General features: G+C 32.9%; 2 protein-coding genes across 2 annotated transcripts; one reads left to right on the forward strand and one right to left on the reverse strand.

Annotated features, from left to right (window-relative positions):
• Nucleotides 1-1,601: 1,601 nt before the first annotated feature.
• On the reverse strand, nt 1,602-2,506 carry thoc7 (THO complex 7). Its single transcript, XM_040725436.2, has one exon. It carries the CDS (start codon nt 2,343-2,345, stop codon nt 1,698-1,700), a length of 648 nt encoding a protein of 215 aa, XP_040581370.1. The 5' UTR covers nt 2,346-2,506; the 3' UTR covers nt 1,602-1,697.
• A 100-nt stretch (nt 2,507-2,606) lies between these two features.
• CCT4 (chaperonin containing TCP1 subunit 4) lies at nt 2,607-5,238 on the forward strand. Its single transcript, XM_040725426.2, has 4 exons — nt 2,607-3,246; nt 3,312-4,282; nt 4,370-4,629; nt 4,712-5,238. The coding sequence occupies exons 1-4, from the start codon at nt 3,241-3,243 to the stop codon at nt 5,050-5,052; spliced, it is 1,578 nt and encodes a 525-aa protein (XP_040581360.1). The 5' UTR covers nt 2,607-3,240; the 3' UTR covers nt 5,053-5,238.
• The last annotated feature ends 14,481 nt before the right edge of the window (nt 5,239-19,719 follow it).

Here is a 19,719-nt window from a genome sequence, read left to right on the forward strand (position 1 = left end):
AGTGATAAATTTCAAATAACATATGAATATTTATGAATGAAAAAAATTGTCTAGATGAAAAGTGAATTTTTTATTTTTGTCAAAAAAAAATTGCCAAATCAAAATTCGCAAAAAATTGTATTAACTTTTCAAAAAAAGAAGTAAATAGCACTTATTTGAATTATAAAGAGAAACACTACCTACCAATATTTTTTTCACAAAAAAGTTATGGAGAATAATGTCGTCAAATAAATAACTCTCGATAGCTGGTTCATTTTGTAAACCTTGCAAAAATTATGTAATAAAGTGTTCCGGAAATTAAAAATACTTTATAATTGCGTTAGGAATTTAAAACTTATGTCCAAAATGCATCATTTTGTGGCATTTCTTCTATAAAAATAAAAATGGACGTTAGAGTAGATGGCGTCCTTAATTCTAATACATAATTGTCGATGCGTGCTTACTCTTAATCAAGCCTTGTGGATATGCATATCCCATGGGCCTAGCATCAATTTGTGTGTAGGGTCTCGGAAGATAAAGTGAGATTTATGATTTCAATGATTTTGAACATTAACATTTCTTTTTCAGTTATTATGCACATTAACTAGTTATTTGGCATATTAACGAATTTCTTACTTTAACTGCAACACATTTTTGAGGCAATTACAAGAAAGCAACATACGATTGTTTTTCGTAAAATTAAGTCGATGTTAGTTTACTATTCTTTGAACTGTACTGTACTCTACAATTTTTATTATATAAATATTTTAATTAACCCTCTGCAGAGTAAGCAAATTTGGGTTAATTATTATCAAAATATCCCGCTAAAAAATAATATAGCTATAATAGTTGGTACAAATGAACATAATGGGAGGTGCCTTTATTATAAATGTGAGGGATAAAAACAAGTCTTCCTGTTAGATCTGAGTTGAATTGAACTGGGAAAAAATCTCAAATTTCACCAAAATTGTTCAAAATGGCTAATGGCTTTTGCCTCTCAGTATTAGTTATTACCGTTTCTTCCAGGATCGTATGCTCTTGACTAAAAATAATCCGTACTTTCTAACTTATTGTTAGTCGTGTCTAGGATTTTATTTGAAGGGGTTAAAAGTTTAAAAAAAAAAAAAATATTGAGTCGACCTTTTTATTAATAAAAATTAAAAAGCCATATTGATAGAAATAGATAATTTCTTCCCTGTTTAAATTTTATGACAAAACTTTTGTATTTTGCATAAAATATTACATATTTTGCTTTCAATACATCAAATTTTCCGACTAATATCCCACATTTTACAATTAGAATTTCATGGTCTTGTTCTTACATAATGTTCAATTCGGACTTAATTAGAATATAGTCATTTTAACTAACAACTATATATTAATACTAACATTTTATTTAGATGTATTAAAATAACTTATTCATGTGTATGGACATAGAATATCTATTAATACAGTCTCTAAGAATATTCCAACCTTGCATTATCTGTCTTATCACAAGTACTAAAAATAATTAATTGCAATTTGCAAAGTCTGCTTATTCAAGTAACAAATGATATTCTATATATTAGTATATAGTACATGAATTAATTATGATTCATATCATATTTTCCCAACAACCCGAATGAATCAAAGCAATATATATTTAAGATACTCAGAAAATGCATGGATATAATTATAATAAGATGTATACAGAAATGAAGAATAATTAATTTCAATATCTAAGAAAAGTCAACCTCTTGTTCAGGAGTAGAAGAAACGTTGCTTGTATTTAAATCCGAGGGAGTGACTCCATCCATGAGGTCATCATTTACTGTCTCTTCTGCATTTTCTTCAATGAGCTCATGTAATTGGCCAATACTGTGAAGGAGAACATGGAATTGTTTTTTCCGAATGTCAAATTTACTATCTAGCTGAGTCTCAATACGACGTAGCTGCCCAAGTTCGGACTGAAGTGTAGAAAGCCCTGTGAGACAAGTGTCCCGTGATGGATATTTGGATATGGCTTTAGCAAGAGCGTCATACTCTAACTTGTTGAGCCGAATTTGTCCTGCCTCTTTTAGCTCCATCTTTGAGTCTTGAATGTCGTTTTTGGACTCTAAAACACCGTCTCCAATAGCATTCACCAAGTCCTCATAGTTTTGAAGTTCCTCCTGATTCATGGACTCCACCAAAAGGCTCTTTTTCATGGACCATTCTGAGTAAGAGATTTGAGTCATGATCCTCTGGTACAGGGATTGGGAAGTGTTTTTGTCTTCGTCGACCCATTTCAGTATGTTTTTGTACAGTGTGTTGAGACGACGATCCTCGCCCGTTCCTTCTCCATCGATGAGGAGTCGGGTCTTCATATAATCATCCTCAGAACTCATTCCAATCTTATTAAATTAATATCACTTATTAGTATCAGTCTGTCTAAATAATAAATTAATAGAAAATCAAATAATACACAAAATGCAAATACAAAATAAAGAATATATTCTTGAATGAGTGACAAGCTTGCTAGCTAGATAAACCGGCTAGCTAGCTATATCCTATCAAGTTTTATATCACATTCCATTAGAGCTTCACTCTCCCTCTTACACCTTACAACTCACACAACCTCATATTAGAAACTTCCCTTAAGAGTCGGAGTTCTGGGAATGGCTTGGAGTTATTAGGTGTTGAATTTAAGGTTTCAAAATATTATTTTATCTTTTATTAGCATTGACTAAAATATTAGCTATTCTGTATTCATCTACTTCATATTATTAATAGGTTGTGCGTCAATTCGGTCATATATCTTTTCGTAATGGATTATTGGTTTACAGAGTAGATTCAGATATTATATATTCATATTTTTTGATCAAATAAATATTAATACTTTCTGAGATAATTAATATATTGATACTATATTTAGAATACGAACCCGGTTTGATAATTAATATGAACGATAATGACGTTTTAATTTAATTATTGAATTGCTTCCCTCCCAAAATAATTTAAAAATAATGGAGAATAATGGTTTTTTTAGAAAATGCCGTAAGTTGACGTCACGATAAAAGAATGTAAGCTGAGCAGACCTCTCCTCTTCATAGAATCATGTATAATCTTGAATCGGGAGGAATCGCATGCGGTCTCTTTCTTTCTCTCTCTTTTTGTCTTTTTCTGTCTAGAAGGTTCTAGTGGATTCTGTCGGCAAAGCTATTGGATTGGATTTATTTGAGGTTCACTTCTTCTATTAAGTCAAAGTATTATTCATTACTATAATAAAAGGATCTTGGAGCAATGAAGGTAAGTGCATCGGATTCCTGTGTGTTTTCAATGATTATTTAATGATAATTGTAATTATTTGTTAGATGAAAGGAAACACGAGCAAGGGTCTCATGACTGCCAAGTACTCGAAGCCCGCGGAGATTCGGAGTTCTAATATTCAGGCTGGGCGTGCACTTGCAGATGCAGTTCGAACTTCCTTGGGACCCAAGGGAATGGACAAGATGATCCAAGACCCCAAGGGGGATGTCATCATCACGAATGACGGAGCCACAATCCTGGACAAGATGAGGGTTGTTCATCCTTCCGCCAAAATGTTAGTGGAGTTGAGCAAGGCTCAGGATGCTGAGGCAGGAGATGGAACAACCACTGTTGTCGTGCTGGCTGGATCACTCCTTGAAGCGGCGGATAAGTTGCTCAAGAAGGGAATTCACCCTTCCATCATCTCTGAATCATTCCAGAAGGCTGCACTGAACTCAGTACAGATCCTTACGAGCATGGCTGGAAAAGTTGATCTCTCAGACCGTGAATCCCTTCTCAAATCCGCCAACACGTCCCTCAATTCCAAAGTGGTCTCTCAAAATGCATCTCAGCTGAGTCCCTTGGCTGTGGATGCTGTGCTTCATGTTGCTTCCTCAGACTCTGTTAACCTTCATGATATTCATGTTATCAAACAGTTGGGAGGCACTGTCGAGGATACGGAGCTTGTTGATGGTCTCGTCCTAACACAAAGGGCTGAGGGAACAACAAAGAAAGTGGAGAAGGCCAAGATTGGTCTAATTCAATTTCAAGTGTCCCCACCCAAGACAGACATGGATAATCAAGTTGTGGTGTCAGACTACGCTGCCATGGACAGAGTTCTACGGGAAGAGCGTGCCTACATCCTCAATATTGTCAAACAAATCAAAAAGGCTGGATGTAATGTTCTTCTCATTCAAAAATCCATTCTGAGAGACGCTCTCAGTGACTTGGCCATTCACTTCTTTGACAAAATGAAAATCATGGTTGTCAAGGACGTTGAACGTGAAGATATTGATTTCATTTGCAAGACTCTTGGGTATGTACATTTCCTTGCTCTCTCGAGAGTATATTTTTCTAAATGTAGACTTTTTATTATTTCATTTATTATTTATCCATGCTTTAGATGCCGACCCATTGCTTCTCTTGATCACTTTACCTCAGAGTCACTAGTTGAAGCTTCTCTTGTTGCAGAAGTCCAGTCTGGAACATCTAAATCAGTGAGATTCACTGGCATTCAAAACCCAGGGAAAACTGTGAGCATTGTTATTCGAGGTTCAAATAAACTTATGTTGGAAGAAGCTGAAAGATCTTTTCATGACGCACTTTGTGTTATTCGTTGCTTAGTAAAGAAGCGTTACATCATTGCTGGCGGTGGCGCACCAGGTAAGAGAATGGATCAGCATATCAACAATATATTTACATCGCTAATACTTTGTCTCTTTATTAACTCTTTTATCCATTTCAGAAACGGAGCTATTTTTGAAATTAAGTGAATATGCTAATACACTCGTTGGTGCGGATGCATATTGTTTCAAGGCCTTTGCTGAGGCTCTTGAAATTATTCCTTATACCCTTGCAGAGAACGCAGGTCTTAATCCCATCTCTACCGTCACAGAACTCCGTAATCGTCATGCTCGTGGTGAATTGACCGCTGGAATAAATGTGAGGAAAGGCACCATTACAAACATACTTGAAGAAAATGTTGTTCAACCTCTTTTGGTGTCAACTTCTGCCATTTCTCTAGCTGCTGAAACAGTACGTTCCATCTTAAAAATCGACGACATAGTCAACGCCGTTAGGGGTTAATAAGTAGTAATATTCCTACTATACTATTATTACTACTCCAGTTTTTCATGTGAACACCGAAATTAACATTTTACTACCACCCTAATGCTCTTAAGTTATCTATGTAAGGTGTCCATAGAATATATTAACGGATCTAAACACTAATTTTTTTTATTGAAAAAATAAACAGATTTAATAAAGCCTAAATTATACATTATAATAACTAATTAAATGATTCGTGTTTTCTAAGAAAGTTGTAATATAATCGGTCACAACACATTCACGTCAAAGTAAACTTCTTTAGTCTCAGGATCCAGCCTTGATAATTGGTTGAAATATTCTTTTCCTTTCGATCCCAAATAATCTTAGGGAGAGATTCGTGTTATAAATGAAATAATCATACTCTCGTACCCAAAATAACGGTTTGTGCAGAAAATTGCATACAAGGAGAATGAGCACTAATACAATTGACTTCTAAAATTTCAAAAAGTAGCAAAACTCTCGTCTGCGAATGGCCTTAAATATGTACCTAAAAGTAGAAATAAAGTTTCAGTTGAAAGTAGATGTTTAAGATTTAATCTTTACTAATGAATAAAAAATCAAATTCATATATGCTCCAAGAACCAATATAGTCTACTGGGTGGAAGTTGTACATGCTTCTCCATTGATGAGTGATTTGAGATGGAAACAGATTAATACATATCCTCAATGGGTACAATAAATTCAAGTATATTCAGAAAATTGTTCGCACTTCTATTAATAAACGAGAGTGTATCCTATGAATCTTAACTAATACAGTCAATACGGAACTGACTTCTCCAAAAGTTATTCTTCTCCCAATATGGATACCTTCTTTTGAATCGAATTGTCTGTAATGATATTAGGATAAATTAATATGACATGCTTAGAGTTTTCAAATACCACTTTCAATGATGAAGTTCCATAAATAACCTTGAATTCCATAAATTAGAAAAATTTACTCACTAAATACTTCTGCATTACTCTCCATGGACAATTAAGATCATTTGTTGTAATTAGACTGATAGAAATTCTAGAGTAGAATTTTTCAGAAGGATGAGACACTGATGATAAGAATAATAGCATATAAGATCTACATCATAGAGATATGACTACTAGGTACTTTCACAAAATAATGATGGTTTCATTTGAGCAAAAATAGTTGTTTGATCCGACATGCATTTTGGCTCTCATGTAAGGCTGACACTAAGCTGTAGATATAATTTATCTGACCAAAATTGAATGCATTTCTAATCGACCTAGTCTATATCCCGTATACTTTGTATTGGTTTGATTCCTAGGAAGAATGATTGAAGTCCCTATTAGACTAAGCTCTATAAAATCGAATATGTTCTCTTCAGATTAAATTTATAGCTCAGCATGATGCCCATTAAAAATAACAGGCTTGAGATTGAAATAACTCTGTTCTAATATTGGGATGTAAAAAAAAAATAACATACAATATATAAATATATTTTTAATTATATTTTTTGAATCCTATAACAAATTCTTCGATAAATCCTAGTTTGAGTATCAATTCATAGAATGCATTTGACTCAAGAGCAGATATAATAATTATCATATTGTCTGTTCCCTCTTCAGACTCTTAAAGAAACATTCCTGTACATCCCTTGAGATGACCTCAAAATTAAGGGTCTGTTTTGTACTAGCTCACTTAATATTTCATAGTAACATTTAGAGTAATTAAAGGAAAAAAAAAAAAAAAAATGAACCATCTTCAAATAGATCAATTGATCTGATACGTGGCTTTAGCTTTTGTCTACAATTAAGCAAAAAAATGTTAATGAGCTTTAAAGTAGGTGGGGGATTTGTCAATTTATAAAAATGATCAAATTCAATTTTAGCCCAACTTACATAGTGAATACATATCTTGGTGAAAAAAAATTGGTTACCAAACACAGGAATTTGATTTTAACCCCCCGCCCGCCTTACTTAAAGCAAAACAAATTATTTAGATGAAATAAGATGATTATTTTGGTTCAAAAATAGAAATTCGCCATTATCTAATCTTTTTCTTAGATTTATAATTACCTCGACGAATCAAAAAATTGGATTTGATCCAAGAGATCCTACATTGACTTGAATGTCTATCTCTCGTGCTTCTAAATAACTCGAAATTTCAGTCACATTTCAAAATATATGAGAGATTTTTCATTATCTTCCAATGAATTCCATCCTAATAAAGGGAACATACTAAATTTAATCCGAAATATAACTACATAAATGTATGCTGAAGTACTACACGACAGTGAAGACTGTTATAATATAACTTTTGAATTCCCCAATGACTAATGAGTTAGTTGGAGTAAGAAGAGATATATTTTCATTACTCCTTTTAACTATTCCAGTTCTCGATTCTAAATCTAATAATAAATTGTCTTTCAACTAGTAATGGGACAAGTAATCGGAAAATCGGGGAGGGGGGTTGAGTTTTTTTCTAAAATCGGAATCGGCATCAGGAAAATAATGTTTAATTTTGCAATTTTGATTCTTATTTATTACTTTTATTTAAATATTTTCAATGTTATGAAAAAAAATAGGCGTCCCCAAAAAATTAAGAAACTTTTCCTTTTCACAAAAAAAATTTGATTTAATTTTTCAAAATTTTTTTTTCAAAATTTCACTTATTTCCTCCAAAGGTACTTTTATTATTACATAGATGAGGGATATTTTTTCAGTGTATAATCAAACTCATCTGATGAGAATCAATAAATATATTTTTTTAGAAATTCATGCATAGGTGTATGAGATACAGGTTTTTGCCCGAATAACTAATTCAATACAAATTTGGGACTAAGATTTTTTTTTTTTTTTAAAGGAGTCTATTTTTAATTTTTTACACTTTATTTCTGGCTTTCTAAAATATATAAAAGTTGAATCCTCACCCTTTGCTTTTTAAAAAAAAATTCATAATAAATAATTAAATCTATCATTTACATATTCAAGGAGTAGTAAAAATTATAATATACATGGAGAGCGGACGATTTTCAAGAATATACAGTATGAACGAATAATAATTTGTCTTTTTCGCATTGAAAATTATATTGATAATTATTTAAATTCTCATTATCACTCTCACTTTTAGGTTCAAAAATGATCTTATCTTTTTCTAAACAAATATTTAAAGAACTGTTAGAATCCTAATCATCCTTTTTCTTATGCCCTTAATCTTCTTAAATTATGAAATGGTATGCCTTGTGTGGAAATCAAAAATAACGTCGATATCATTCTCCCTCATTTTTGCTAATATTATAACATTCAAAGAAGTGATCGAATAGATTTGAAATTAGCCATTTTAACACAATGAAAATATATAAGCTAAATCAATCATTTCAATATGCAAAAATAAATTTAAAAGCACCATTTGAATATAATCATATATGTATTAACTTTTCACATTCTATAAAGAAAAAATGATAGTCAAATTGATACAAAGAAAATTCAAAAATGCTTTAAAATTAATGATAAATTATTAAAATATCGATATAAACATCGATAAATATATAATTGATATTTCTATAAACTGTTCGAAAAGAAAGTCTTGATATATGTTCGTCTGTTGTCGTTGCCTTTATTTAGGAGCTTAAAAGTAATCATTCTTTAATAAAAATTATCTTGATTTTCATAAGAATAAATGTTGATCACTTTCCTCAAAGCTCCTCAAAATTACTGCCATACAAATAATTATTTTTAAGTTACAACGTCTGTTACAACGTTTCAAGGAGTAATTCATGAATGGACTATATTAATTAATATTCTCTAAAAAATCCTGATCCAAAACGATGTGAGTTCTTGTTATCTTCGTCATTCAGTCCTTAGTCACAAAAGAGATGGATTCAGAGGCCGGAACTTATTTTATATTCCCATCTATTTTTTCATGAAACATCAATTTTTAAAAAGAAATGCCATGCAAAAAGAATGTATTTTGGACATAAAATTTTAAACCTAAGTATTAAACTTTAATATTTTCAATTTCTGTAACATTTTATTATTTGTATATGATTATTAGGGGGTATCACGGGAGCCAAAATTGAGCTATTACGTATTCTGACCCTCAAAAGTTGAGAATGGTAAATGGAAATCCGTTTTACTAAAAAAAAAATCCAGGAGAAAAAAATTTACCCCCCTTTTTGTCCGGTAAGGTTTCTGTATGAAGTAAAAAAAAAAAATGAAAAAACTTTTTTTCTTATTTATAAAAATGCTTTATGTGCATTAAAAAATGATATTGGACGGTATGTAATTTTTTGTTAAAGTTAAATCCCTTACTTCTACAGCGAGATAAACGTTGCGCACCCCTGGATTTAGTGCGAAAATAGAAGTTTAACTCTACATTTCCTTTTTGGTCACCCAATGATCTAAATCCAGCAATTCTCCCATCTATAGAGGATGTCTATAAATCCCTTTTAATTGTAAAGCAAGACTTAAATCAAACTTAGTTTTAGTTTTGTTAATATGGAAGCAATTCAGCATTCCTGCAATGAACAAATACTTTGTTGCTGGTAAAATTCAAGAAATAGACAAAAAAGTTGCCAGGATTTCTAAAAATGGTTTGAAAACTGATAATCCTTTGGTCAAAAAGTTTGTTAATGAATGTGAGGAAATGTTTGATAACGCTTCATGCCAATGCTATAATAATAAAATTCCAAGAGATAAATGCAAATGTCAAAGAAAGATCCCCCTTCAAGCATATATTGATAAAAAAAAATAGGATGGGGATGTTAGGACTTATTGATTATATTACCACCAGTTGGATACTGCTGGCAGGAGAGATTGTCAAATTGAGCATGAAAATAACAAAGAGAAACGGGTAATGGACAAAATTCTTATAATCAGTCCATAACGAATTTTCAGATGTGGAAGATTTCCCTATGCCTGAAAATGCTAATGAGAACTTGGATTTTGAAGAAGAATCTGTGAGGCAATTCAAAAAATCTGACCATAATAAGGGGAGATACCCTAATCTTGCAATAATGGCGCACAGATTTCGATTGTCAGATACAACAGTAGGTACTATATGTAATTCTCTTTCAAAATATATGTAATTAATTGCACCTTCAAATATACTAGATAGGCAAAAAGTTAAGAGGGAAGTACAGGAAAATTCATGCAAAATCTTCAAAAGAAGAATTAATGAAAATCAAATGCATTGGGTTTGATGGTAAGATTGACCTTACCAAAATGGTTAAAATTGTTGAACATCAAGAGAGAAACAATGGCAGCTTCCTACCAAAAAATATATTTTGCAGAGAAAAAAAGGAGCATATAGTCATTATTAAAGGTACTCTAACATGAAATTGTTTTAATTTTTATTCGTATAAAATATATATGTAGGTGTGGGGAACTGTAACTTTTATGATTTGAAACTAAAAATTTAAATCAACAAGAATAAAGTTTCTTATTCTTTTTTGAAATTTAAAATTAATCAAACAAATTAATGTTGGTCTTTCCCCCCATTTAAGAACCCAACATGAATACATTGACCATGTTTCACCAAGAAGTGGGAAAGTGGAGGATCAAGCCAGAGAAATACTATGGGTTCTAGAAGATCATGAAAGCTTAGAATCCATAGTTACTATCATACGTGATGGTTGCAACACAAATGTAGGAATTTGGTCTGGCATTGTAAGGAGGCTTGAACTTTCCCTCCAAAGACCCATTCAATGGCTGGTGTGTCAACTTCACATGAATGAATTGATATTGAAGGAGGCATTCAAACAAATTGTTGGTGGTCAGCAAGGACCTAGTATTTATAGGGACTCAATTGGAATATCAATAAATAAAGATTTACAAAAAATGTCAGTCGTCAATTTCAGGCCTGTTGTAGGGAAAGTTAACGAAAAATTAATGAAGATATTTTTGCAGATTTAAGTAATGACCAACGCTACCTTTACGACATTGTATTCGGGAAAAAAATTCCTCCTGGTTCCCATTTACCTTTTAAATCACCAGGAACCTTGCACGAGGCTAGATGGCTAGATCGTATTTTGCGATATTATATATCGAATAAAGAGCCTAGCAAAAACCTCTTATAATTGGTAACATTTATCTTAAACTATTACGCTCCAATGTGGTTTGCAATTAAATGTCAACCGAATTGCTATGAAGGTTCGAAGCATTTTCAGCTTCAATTTCACTATCAAGAGGTATTGATCAAGATCTGGCCCGTATTGTACAAAAAATTTTATCCCAAAATTCTTTCTTCGCTCATCATGAAAATATATTGTTAGCAGCATTGGTAGATGAAGATTCAGAAGTTCGTAAATTTGCATTGAACAAAGTTTTGAATGCAAAAATTTCATATGACCACCATAGGGAATTCATAATTCCTAATAAAATAAACTATGAATCAAATCATTTCATGAATATGATTGATTGGTATAAGATAGTAATTTCAGTTCCTCCAATCTTACAATATTGGTCAGCTAAAGAACTTATGAAAGCAAAGAATGAGCCCTTTAAATTAGAGAAATATCCATGCCATTCCCAATCTGTATTTCTTTCCAGTCAAACTATTTTCAGAGGCTTTACGGATATAACCAAAGACACGGTTACATTTTGTCAACTTTGAAATCAAGAGATAAATTAAGGAAGTTTAAAACTAAGTACGCAGCGAAAATTTAGGATAATTATCCACATTATTATATAGTAACTTATACAGAATTAAAAAAATAAGATATTGGCAGAATTTTCTCGTCTTCAAAGAGTAATTTTTCTGCCAATATCTTTTTTTTAAATTCTTATCGTTACTAAATAATGTGGATAATTTTCAATTTTCGCTGTAGAAGTACTTAGTTTTAAACTAATTTGTTACCTAAATAAAAAGCAATGGCTTTGATTAAAATTCCAGCTTGTGCAAGCCTTTCAATTATGGAGAACAACAATTTCTTTTTCATATGTGTGTTGAATTTCACATATAGGTATAGAGTAGCCATTCATTCGATATAATCACCGTTGGCATCAATAACGAAAATAGATCTTTCACTCTTGGATTTTTATCTTGGCAAAACAATTTTCGGGGTTTTGTTCTCTGAACCGGCTGCAGGCTCTTCTGACCATCTCATTGTCCATTTGCCGAATACCTCCTTGATGGAGTCCATCAAGCTGGCCTTGGTGCTATGGGGATGTTTGTTGGTATGTCTCTCGACATAGCCCCAGACAAAATAGTCCAAAGGATTAAGGTCGGGAGAGTTAGGAGGCCACAAATCCTTGGTTACGACGTATAACAGTTCTCGGTTAACCACTGCATGGAGATTTTGGACACATGGCAGGGTGCTGAGTCCTGTTGCCACACCCAGGGCCTGTCTCCGGCGACCCCTTAATGATCCAGGGCAGAACCACCTTCTCCATAACATCCAGGTAGACCTCTGTATTGACCAAGAAATTTTAGACCCGTTTCAAACATGGGGAGGCATAACATGACCTTCACTGCTGACCACTAAAGGAACACCATGACCATTGCAGGGAACTTGGTCTTCATTACTTTCCTCTCCTCACATGGATGGTGCAGGTGGCTATCCACCTGTTGTTCTTTATGTTGACCTTCTGACCTTGACAGAAATTATTTTCATCAGAGAAATACCACAGCATCCCGGGCCTGTTGCCCTTTGCCTTCTGGGTCAAGATCTGGCCCACCTGCATCTTGTAGCTCCTGCACCTTAAATCCTCAGATACACAGTCCCTTATTGTTTTCTCATGGCAGCCCAGTTCCCTCGCCATGGCCTTCATGGACCTGGTAGGGTCATCCTCAACCATCTTCTTCACCTTGTCGACAAAGTCGTGTCCCTGACCTTCGTTTCGGCGCCCTCCTCCTTGGGTGCCCTCTTTATGGTGGCATCAATATCCCAGGTGTCCTCTAGCTTCTTACGGATATGCTGAAGATTCCGTAAATTCACTCCTAAGGTTGAAGCAATCGTTGAATTGGAGATTTCCCCTCCATTATTAACTAATGCCATGACTACGGCGGACCTCGAAAGCTCCTCGTCCCACTTATAGCTCTTTATCTCCTCATATGATGACGGCATGATGCTAACTGAACTACGTATCGTCAGCTGATGAGAATAGCTTTCCTATTTGGTAACCGGTTTTTTATTTGATAATGTCGTCTTCAAGTTATCAAAGTTTAAAGTAGGCGAGACTTTGATCCCTGCTCCCTGTATATGTGCTTCCACACATGAAAAAGCCATCTCTCCATTACAGCCTATATTTTTGTCCAAGGTCCAAATATTTGCTTAAGTTTAGAGGAAATTTCAAATGTCAGTCTAACTTCCATCTCATCCTAACATAGAACCGCTATACGCTTTTGATATTCTTCTGAAATACTAATTTTTTCAGAGAGATAATTTTGATGTTATCTTCGAGGAAGCCAGGTTCACGCTTACAATCTTGTAGAAATATTTCTTGAGTCTGGTGACTGAGCAATGGAAGAAGTTTCACAAGCTCTTTCCGTTCGCGAGTTTCCTTGCGAATATCTCTGAAGGATTTGGGTTCATCTGAATTGGGAGAAGCCAAAGGAATATGGAGTGAAGGGACTGCATCGCTTTCTAATTTCTTCCTGGACTTTTAGTCAAGAAGCTCAGCTTGGAGATTCCGTTCAAAATCAATGGATGTAAAATACCTATAACAAATCTTAACATTCTTAATATTAATTAGATCTTCTCTCCTGCAAACTGAGTTCCAAAGACGCAGGAGCATCAAATTTTTCTGAAGAAATGCAAAATACTGGATATCCCATGGATTGGGACAGCAAGCCATCGCACAAACACGCTTTGAACCTCGAGATGATGCAATTTTGCTAAACAGATCCAAATTAGTGGACTTCACTACGTCAGCTGAGTCAGCTAACGCCAACCAGACTGCCTTAGAAGATCCTTCTTGCCTCACCTTTAATTATAGTCACCTTGGGAGTGAGTCTCCCCCCAAGTGAAAAGAGAAGAGCAAGGACGCCTACGTAGGATATGTTCCTAACGCAGTCTTCCTTGTTTTGAGATTGAATTGTTTCTTTTTCCTTTGGGCGCTCTTTCCCTAGAGTCCTTTACTACAAACCAGAAACATTTACGTTCACTGAACACCTTTATTTTGAAAAGAACAATAGGGTACGAGCAAACTAAAAGTAATATATTATCCGCCAGGTGTGTGACTCACTGTCGCTTGGGCTAATATCAGTATGGATTGCTTAAGGGTGTTAGTATCCTTAAGATTACGTCAGCTGTTGTGTGCCCCCATTTTTTTTTTTTTTTTTTTTTGAGGTATTTTAATAATATTTCATCTTTACAAATTGCAATATTGCTGTATTTGTAAGTTAGTTATTAATTATTAATATAATTTATAATTATGCCATCGTCTTGTGTTGTACCTGGGTGCTCGAGAGGAGGGTCATTTCGATTCCCTTCAAATGAAGGTACATGTCTTAAATGGCAAATTACTCTGAGACAAGAAGACGATCATGGTTCACTTTGGAGGCCATCACCATACTCGGTATTATGTGAAAAACACTTCAAACTAGAAGATTTCCGAGTTCCAAGATAAACTCTAGCTTCCGTAGGAGGAAAAGCCTATCGACATTTGAAACGAGATGACGTCCCATCTCTTTTTCCTTCGTCACAAGTAAGTAAAAATCCAGTTGAGGAAATTTTTCACTTTATCAATATTGAAAATGGGCAAGCTTAAGGTTTTTAAATCTTCCTAAGAAATTTTAATCCATAAGCCCATACTTTTTAATAGAATGGTAACATGATTAATATCGATGAAAACAGTATGATCAGGACTCCTTATTTATACTTGGATGTGTTAGTGGAGGAGGTACAGACTGAGAACATCTACGAAGGTATTTTAACTCCAACACGAGACGAAGATGACCAATCAGATGCTTTGACCACAGAGGATCTGTATGTTTAATCTACTTGTAACAAAGAAGAACTCCTTCGACCTGTGTTCTCGATCCAAACATTTATTAATAATTCAACAGGTATATGAATAAAATAGTATACCTATATCCTGGGATATTCTATAGGAGGATACTAAAGTTGCATTTTAAATCAGCATCTATGGCTTTGTAATAGGAAAATGGTAAAACGCATTTTTTCTTTTTTAACTTTATTCATATTTTTTAAGAGGAATATTAATCCGTCTTTAAAATATTCATGACCTATCCCATAGACTAGTGTGAATCTGACTGTAAACAATTAAATTTATTTCAACAATCGCCTACTACAAATGAATGAGTAACTACAGTCACTTAAAATGTTTGTATTTTTCTCTTGGACCGGCTGTTGATCATCTAAACTATAAAAATGAGTACTTAACTTGAGAGGACGAGTTATTCCTTACATTGATGAAGTAACACCAAAATCAAGATGATATTGAGATTGGCGTTATGTTTAAAATTCACCATCATCAGTCGGAAAAGTATTTAGAACATGGCTGAACTTTATGTATTATAACCAATTTAAAGAAATTGATCTGTTCTTGCCCAATGACTAAGGGTGATAATTTTGGTAAGAATAGAAAAGCGTGCGAGGAGAAATACATTAAGTCAGACTTTAACTCTGGTCAGAGTTAAAGTCTGACTTGATGTATTCATCATTAACTTGATTTTTTAGATGAATATCCATGCTTTTGATATGAGATGAGGATAATGAGTGGCGTATACTTCTAGACAGGGGACTAAGGTACATTTATATCGACAAATCCGACAAACCATCTGTTTCTCATCCGGTAAGTATTTTCCAAATTCCTGGGCCTCCCTTTTCATAAATGCAGACAGAAGGCGACGTTATTTTAGGGATTTTATTCAGTTCTCTATCGACTATCAGCATCTAATATTATATTAATATTGAATAATAAAGGCAGGAAGGATAACGTTCTTGATTGATAGAAGAAGATGTATATTATTTAATCAATGATGCCATGCGTATTAATTTATTTTTCCTCACACACTTTTCTATTCTTACCAAAATTATCACCCTTACCTATAGGATTCAAGCATATGGAGTTTTCTAATGAGATCAATTCAAAAATGAGTCTTATTCTTGAAATATTGTCTTCTCTCAAATTGACAACGATATAGAGCGTTTTTGGGAAATCTCTTCTTTTTTTTTTTTAAATTAAAGTTCAGACTTCAGCTATCCAATAAGATACTTTTAAACTTAATCTATATATTTGTCTTAAAGCTATATGCGCCTTTGAATAAATAGCACCTATTTTCAACTTTAAATAAAGATAACTCAAGTAAAAAGCCTGATAGATACATTTTAAAAATGGCTTTATAATTTTTTAACGTCAGACTTTTAAATATATTAATATAATTTATCCTTATCTTCAATATCAAGCGCTTAGATCTTTAAAAATAGCCAAAAATAAGGAAAAAGTTATGGCCTTTTTTCTGAAGGCCATGAGGCTATCAGAGAAAAAAAATTTGGAATTAGAGGAATCAAACTGTACTAAGATGAACTTATGCTTTTCTTGTACCATTTTTGCTATTGAACAGTTTAATCATTAATGTTTGATTTATCATCGTATAATATATCAAATTTGAGACTTTAAAAGAAGAAATTAAAGAGATTTTTATTTAAAATTCAACGCAGAGGCAAATAATATAAGTTAAATGACTATATAGAAAAAATAAAGATTTTAATTCTAGATATATCGTAAAATATGAAATAATCGAATATATTGTAAATATAAAATCAGCGATATCATTTCTATAATATAAATTATCTTCTTTGCAGTAAATAAAGTGAAAATTGAGGCCCACAAATAAATAAAATTAAAGACTCTGGATGGGAAAATAGGTTTATAACAGATTCAATGTCTTAATATGACGGGTGTGCATTGAGCAAAGCAGGTCTATTCTAGATTTAATTTTGGACACAATAACTCATGTTAAGTCGCGATCTTTTATTTTTAATTATGGGTTTTTTATTTAAGCTAATACGGAAAAGGTCTTCTCACATAAATAAGTTGAGCCAAATGGGGTAAGTAAATCTAAAATTACTCTGCCCAGCAGTGGGTACTCATTCATATCAGAAATCCAGAATGCGTCAAGTGTTTTAGATTCAAAATCTGTTTTTTGGTTACATGAAATTACGATAAGCGCATCTTCCATATTAGACAAAGGATGATTAGTGGTGGCGGTTAAAAAGGGGCGTGTCCAGTTATGATTTTTGGAGCACTATCTTCTAGAAAATACTTTGAAAATTATCCAAAAGATTCTTGTAAATATGCACATTCAAGATTATTCAAGTTTTGATGCAACTTAAAGTAATGTCAATTTATATTATATTCTTATTTTTTTGGGCAAATATTGATCACGATATCTTCATTTTGTCAGTTGGTCTATAGCTTTACCTGTAGCTAATCTAAATAAACGTCATGACAACTAAGCTGCTCTCCCTCCAAATATTCTTCAAACTGATTTTGTTTTGTTTTTTAAACCACAGTCACATGGTTGACATTTCTATACTATATATCCTTAAAACTAAGAACAAGTCTACTTTTTCCTTCTTATTTACCACTAATACAAATAGAATCACTGCAAACAAGAATAAATCATTTATAAAAATCTTTATTATACGAATTTTCTTTCATCAAATAGATTATGAACAACCTAAGAACTCAAAAAAAGTATGTGCAATTTTAACAACACTTTTAGTCATTCATACATTTATTTTAGGGCGTTATGCATAAATGATGCAAAAAAGCATGTTCTTTCTCAGGACATATAATTTCATTAACCGTCAACATGCAGTTTTTAACGAATTCCCCTTAACTATGATGTTAAAACTATTTGGCATGCAATTAGGTCATTGCCTTTCAACACAGTATCACTGGCTTCTCCACTCCGGATCACATCAAATTGCTCTTTCCTGAGATGCTTTTATATTCACCTCTGTAAACATTTATGAATATGTCTGTTTGTATTGAAAAATCCTACACTCTGTGTCCACTTTCCTTCTTTTTGACAAAGACATTTCCCTTATAAGGGCGGGAGGCTAAAGGAACAATTAACAATGTAATTGCCGCCAAGAAATACTAAACATACACAAACTGGTGTTGGTTTCGTATTATCTATGTGTATTTAAACACTTCCTTCTTAGTCAACAATGTAAAAATTGAGAACTAAAAGGACGTATCGTAAACATAAAAGTGATATGCCATCTTTAGGATACAAAAGAGTCAATTACACGAAGGGCTATTATAATATCAATGGCTCAGGTAAGGCAGAACCCTATAAGAAGAATTACGTTACAAGATTTCAGTGCCCCCTTGTGACATATATCAAATGGCACAAAAAGAATAATAGATGAATACTAAAAAAAAAAATTTTATTGAGCTTAATTATTATGAAAAAATGGAATAATTACTTTAATAATAATTTCTTTAGCTTACTTAACTTCGCATACACATTCTTCGTCTTCCGAAAGTAGATGAAGTTATTCTATTTTCTTTGATAATCGCAGTTTGCATTCGTAAATGTATGGGCATTCTTATACTAAGATACTTAGACACAGTAAAAAATAACATTTTATGACATTTGGCGACATTTATAGACGACTTAATTAATGGAACCGCTACTTCAGTTATTGAGTTTACAATTTTTTCATTTTTTTGAATTGATTTACATAAGATTGAATAAGGCCTCTATTTTGGCAAATTGATCCAAACAGTTCTTGGCGCAATAGATTAATTGGACAACATATAGTTCCTCAACGAACTTTAACTGAAGTGAACTAGCGATGGTTTTATAAGACCAAAGGCAGATTTTGGAATGTGAAGACTTGAAACTTAGAATTTTTATATGGTTTGAATTAAATACCGATGAGAGGGACATTTTTAAAGAGTTAAACTTTGATTCTGCGTCCCAAATTTTGACGTCTTTCTCCTTCAACTTCTTCTTTAATTCCTTTACTTCTGCTTCATAGACTCCAAATTGGATTTGTATGTGGGTATTTATTTCCTTTAGATGTTTTATCTCAGGAGAAATATCTGTAATACATACAATTATTATTTTCTAAGGATAAAGTAACTAACGCAAAAAAAAAAAAATATATATATATCATTATAACAAGTTTCCTCTTCTATTGTTGATGACATTAGATTCATGTACACTTAGTCTATTTCTCTATTTTCGGAAGTAGGATGTTCCAAATAAGGTGTAAAGTATATATGATCCTGAAATTTTGGAGATCTTTTTTTTATCTGAAATTCGAAATAAAAAAGTTGCTTAAGATTTCCTTAATTATTTAATTTTCTTAGCATCACCATTGTTTTTCCGAATGAAAATGTGTTTGTTAGAGTTTGACTTTAGGGTTTAGATGTTTAAACAATGTGGGAATGGCTTGGGAGTTGGAGAATCTCACAAAAATATGGTAACTTTGAAAATAACCAGTGATGCACAAAACATGTCCTGCTGTTGGCTCAGCAAAGTAAATAAAAAGTTTTGCGTGATTACTACTTGTGAGAACCCATTTCTTTATTACTAAATAGGACATCATATCACGTTAGGTAACATAACAACTCTGACTTCTCAGTCAACAAATACATATTAAATTAAAATGAGTTTCCATGTGAGTTGTTTAAAATAGGACATGTCGGTAGGCTAAAGAAAACAAACTAAAAAGGACATGGTAACCATGACAATTTGAAGAGTAA

This window comes from Lepeophtheirus salmonis, chromosome 1, assembly GCF_016086655.4.
Source record: "Lepeophtheirus salmonis chromosome 1, UVic_Lsal_1.4, whole genome shotgun sequence".
Taxonomy (NCBI): domain Eukaryota; kingdom Metazoa; phylum Arthropoda; class Copepoda; order Siphonostomatoida; family Caligidae; genus Lepeophtheirus; species Lepeophtheirus salmonis.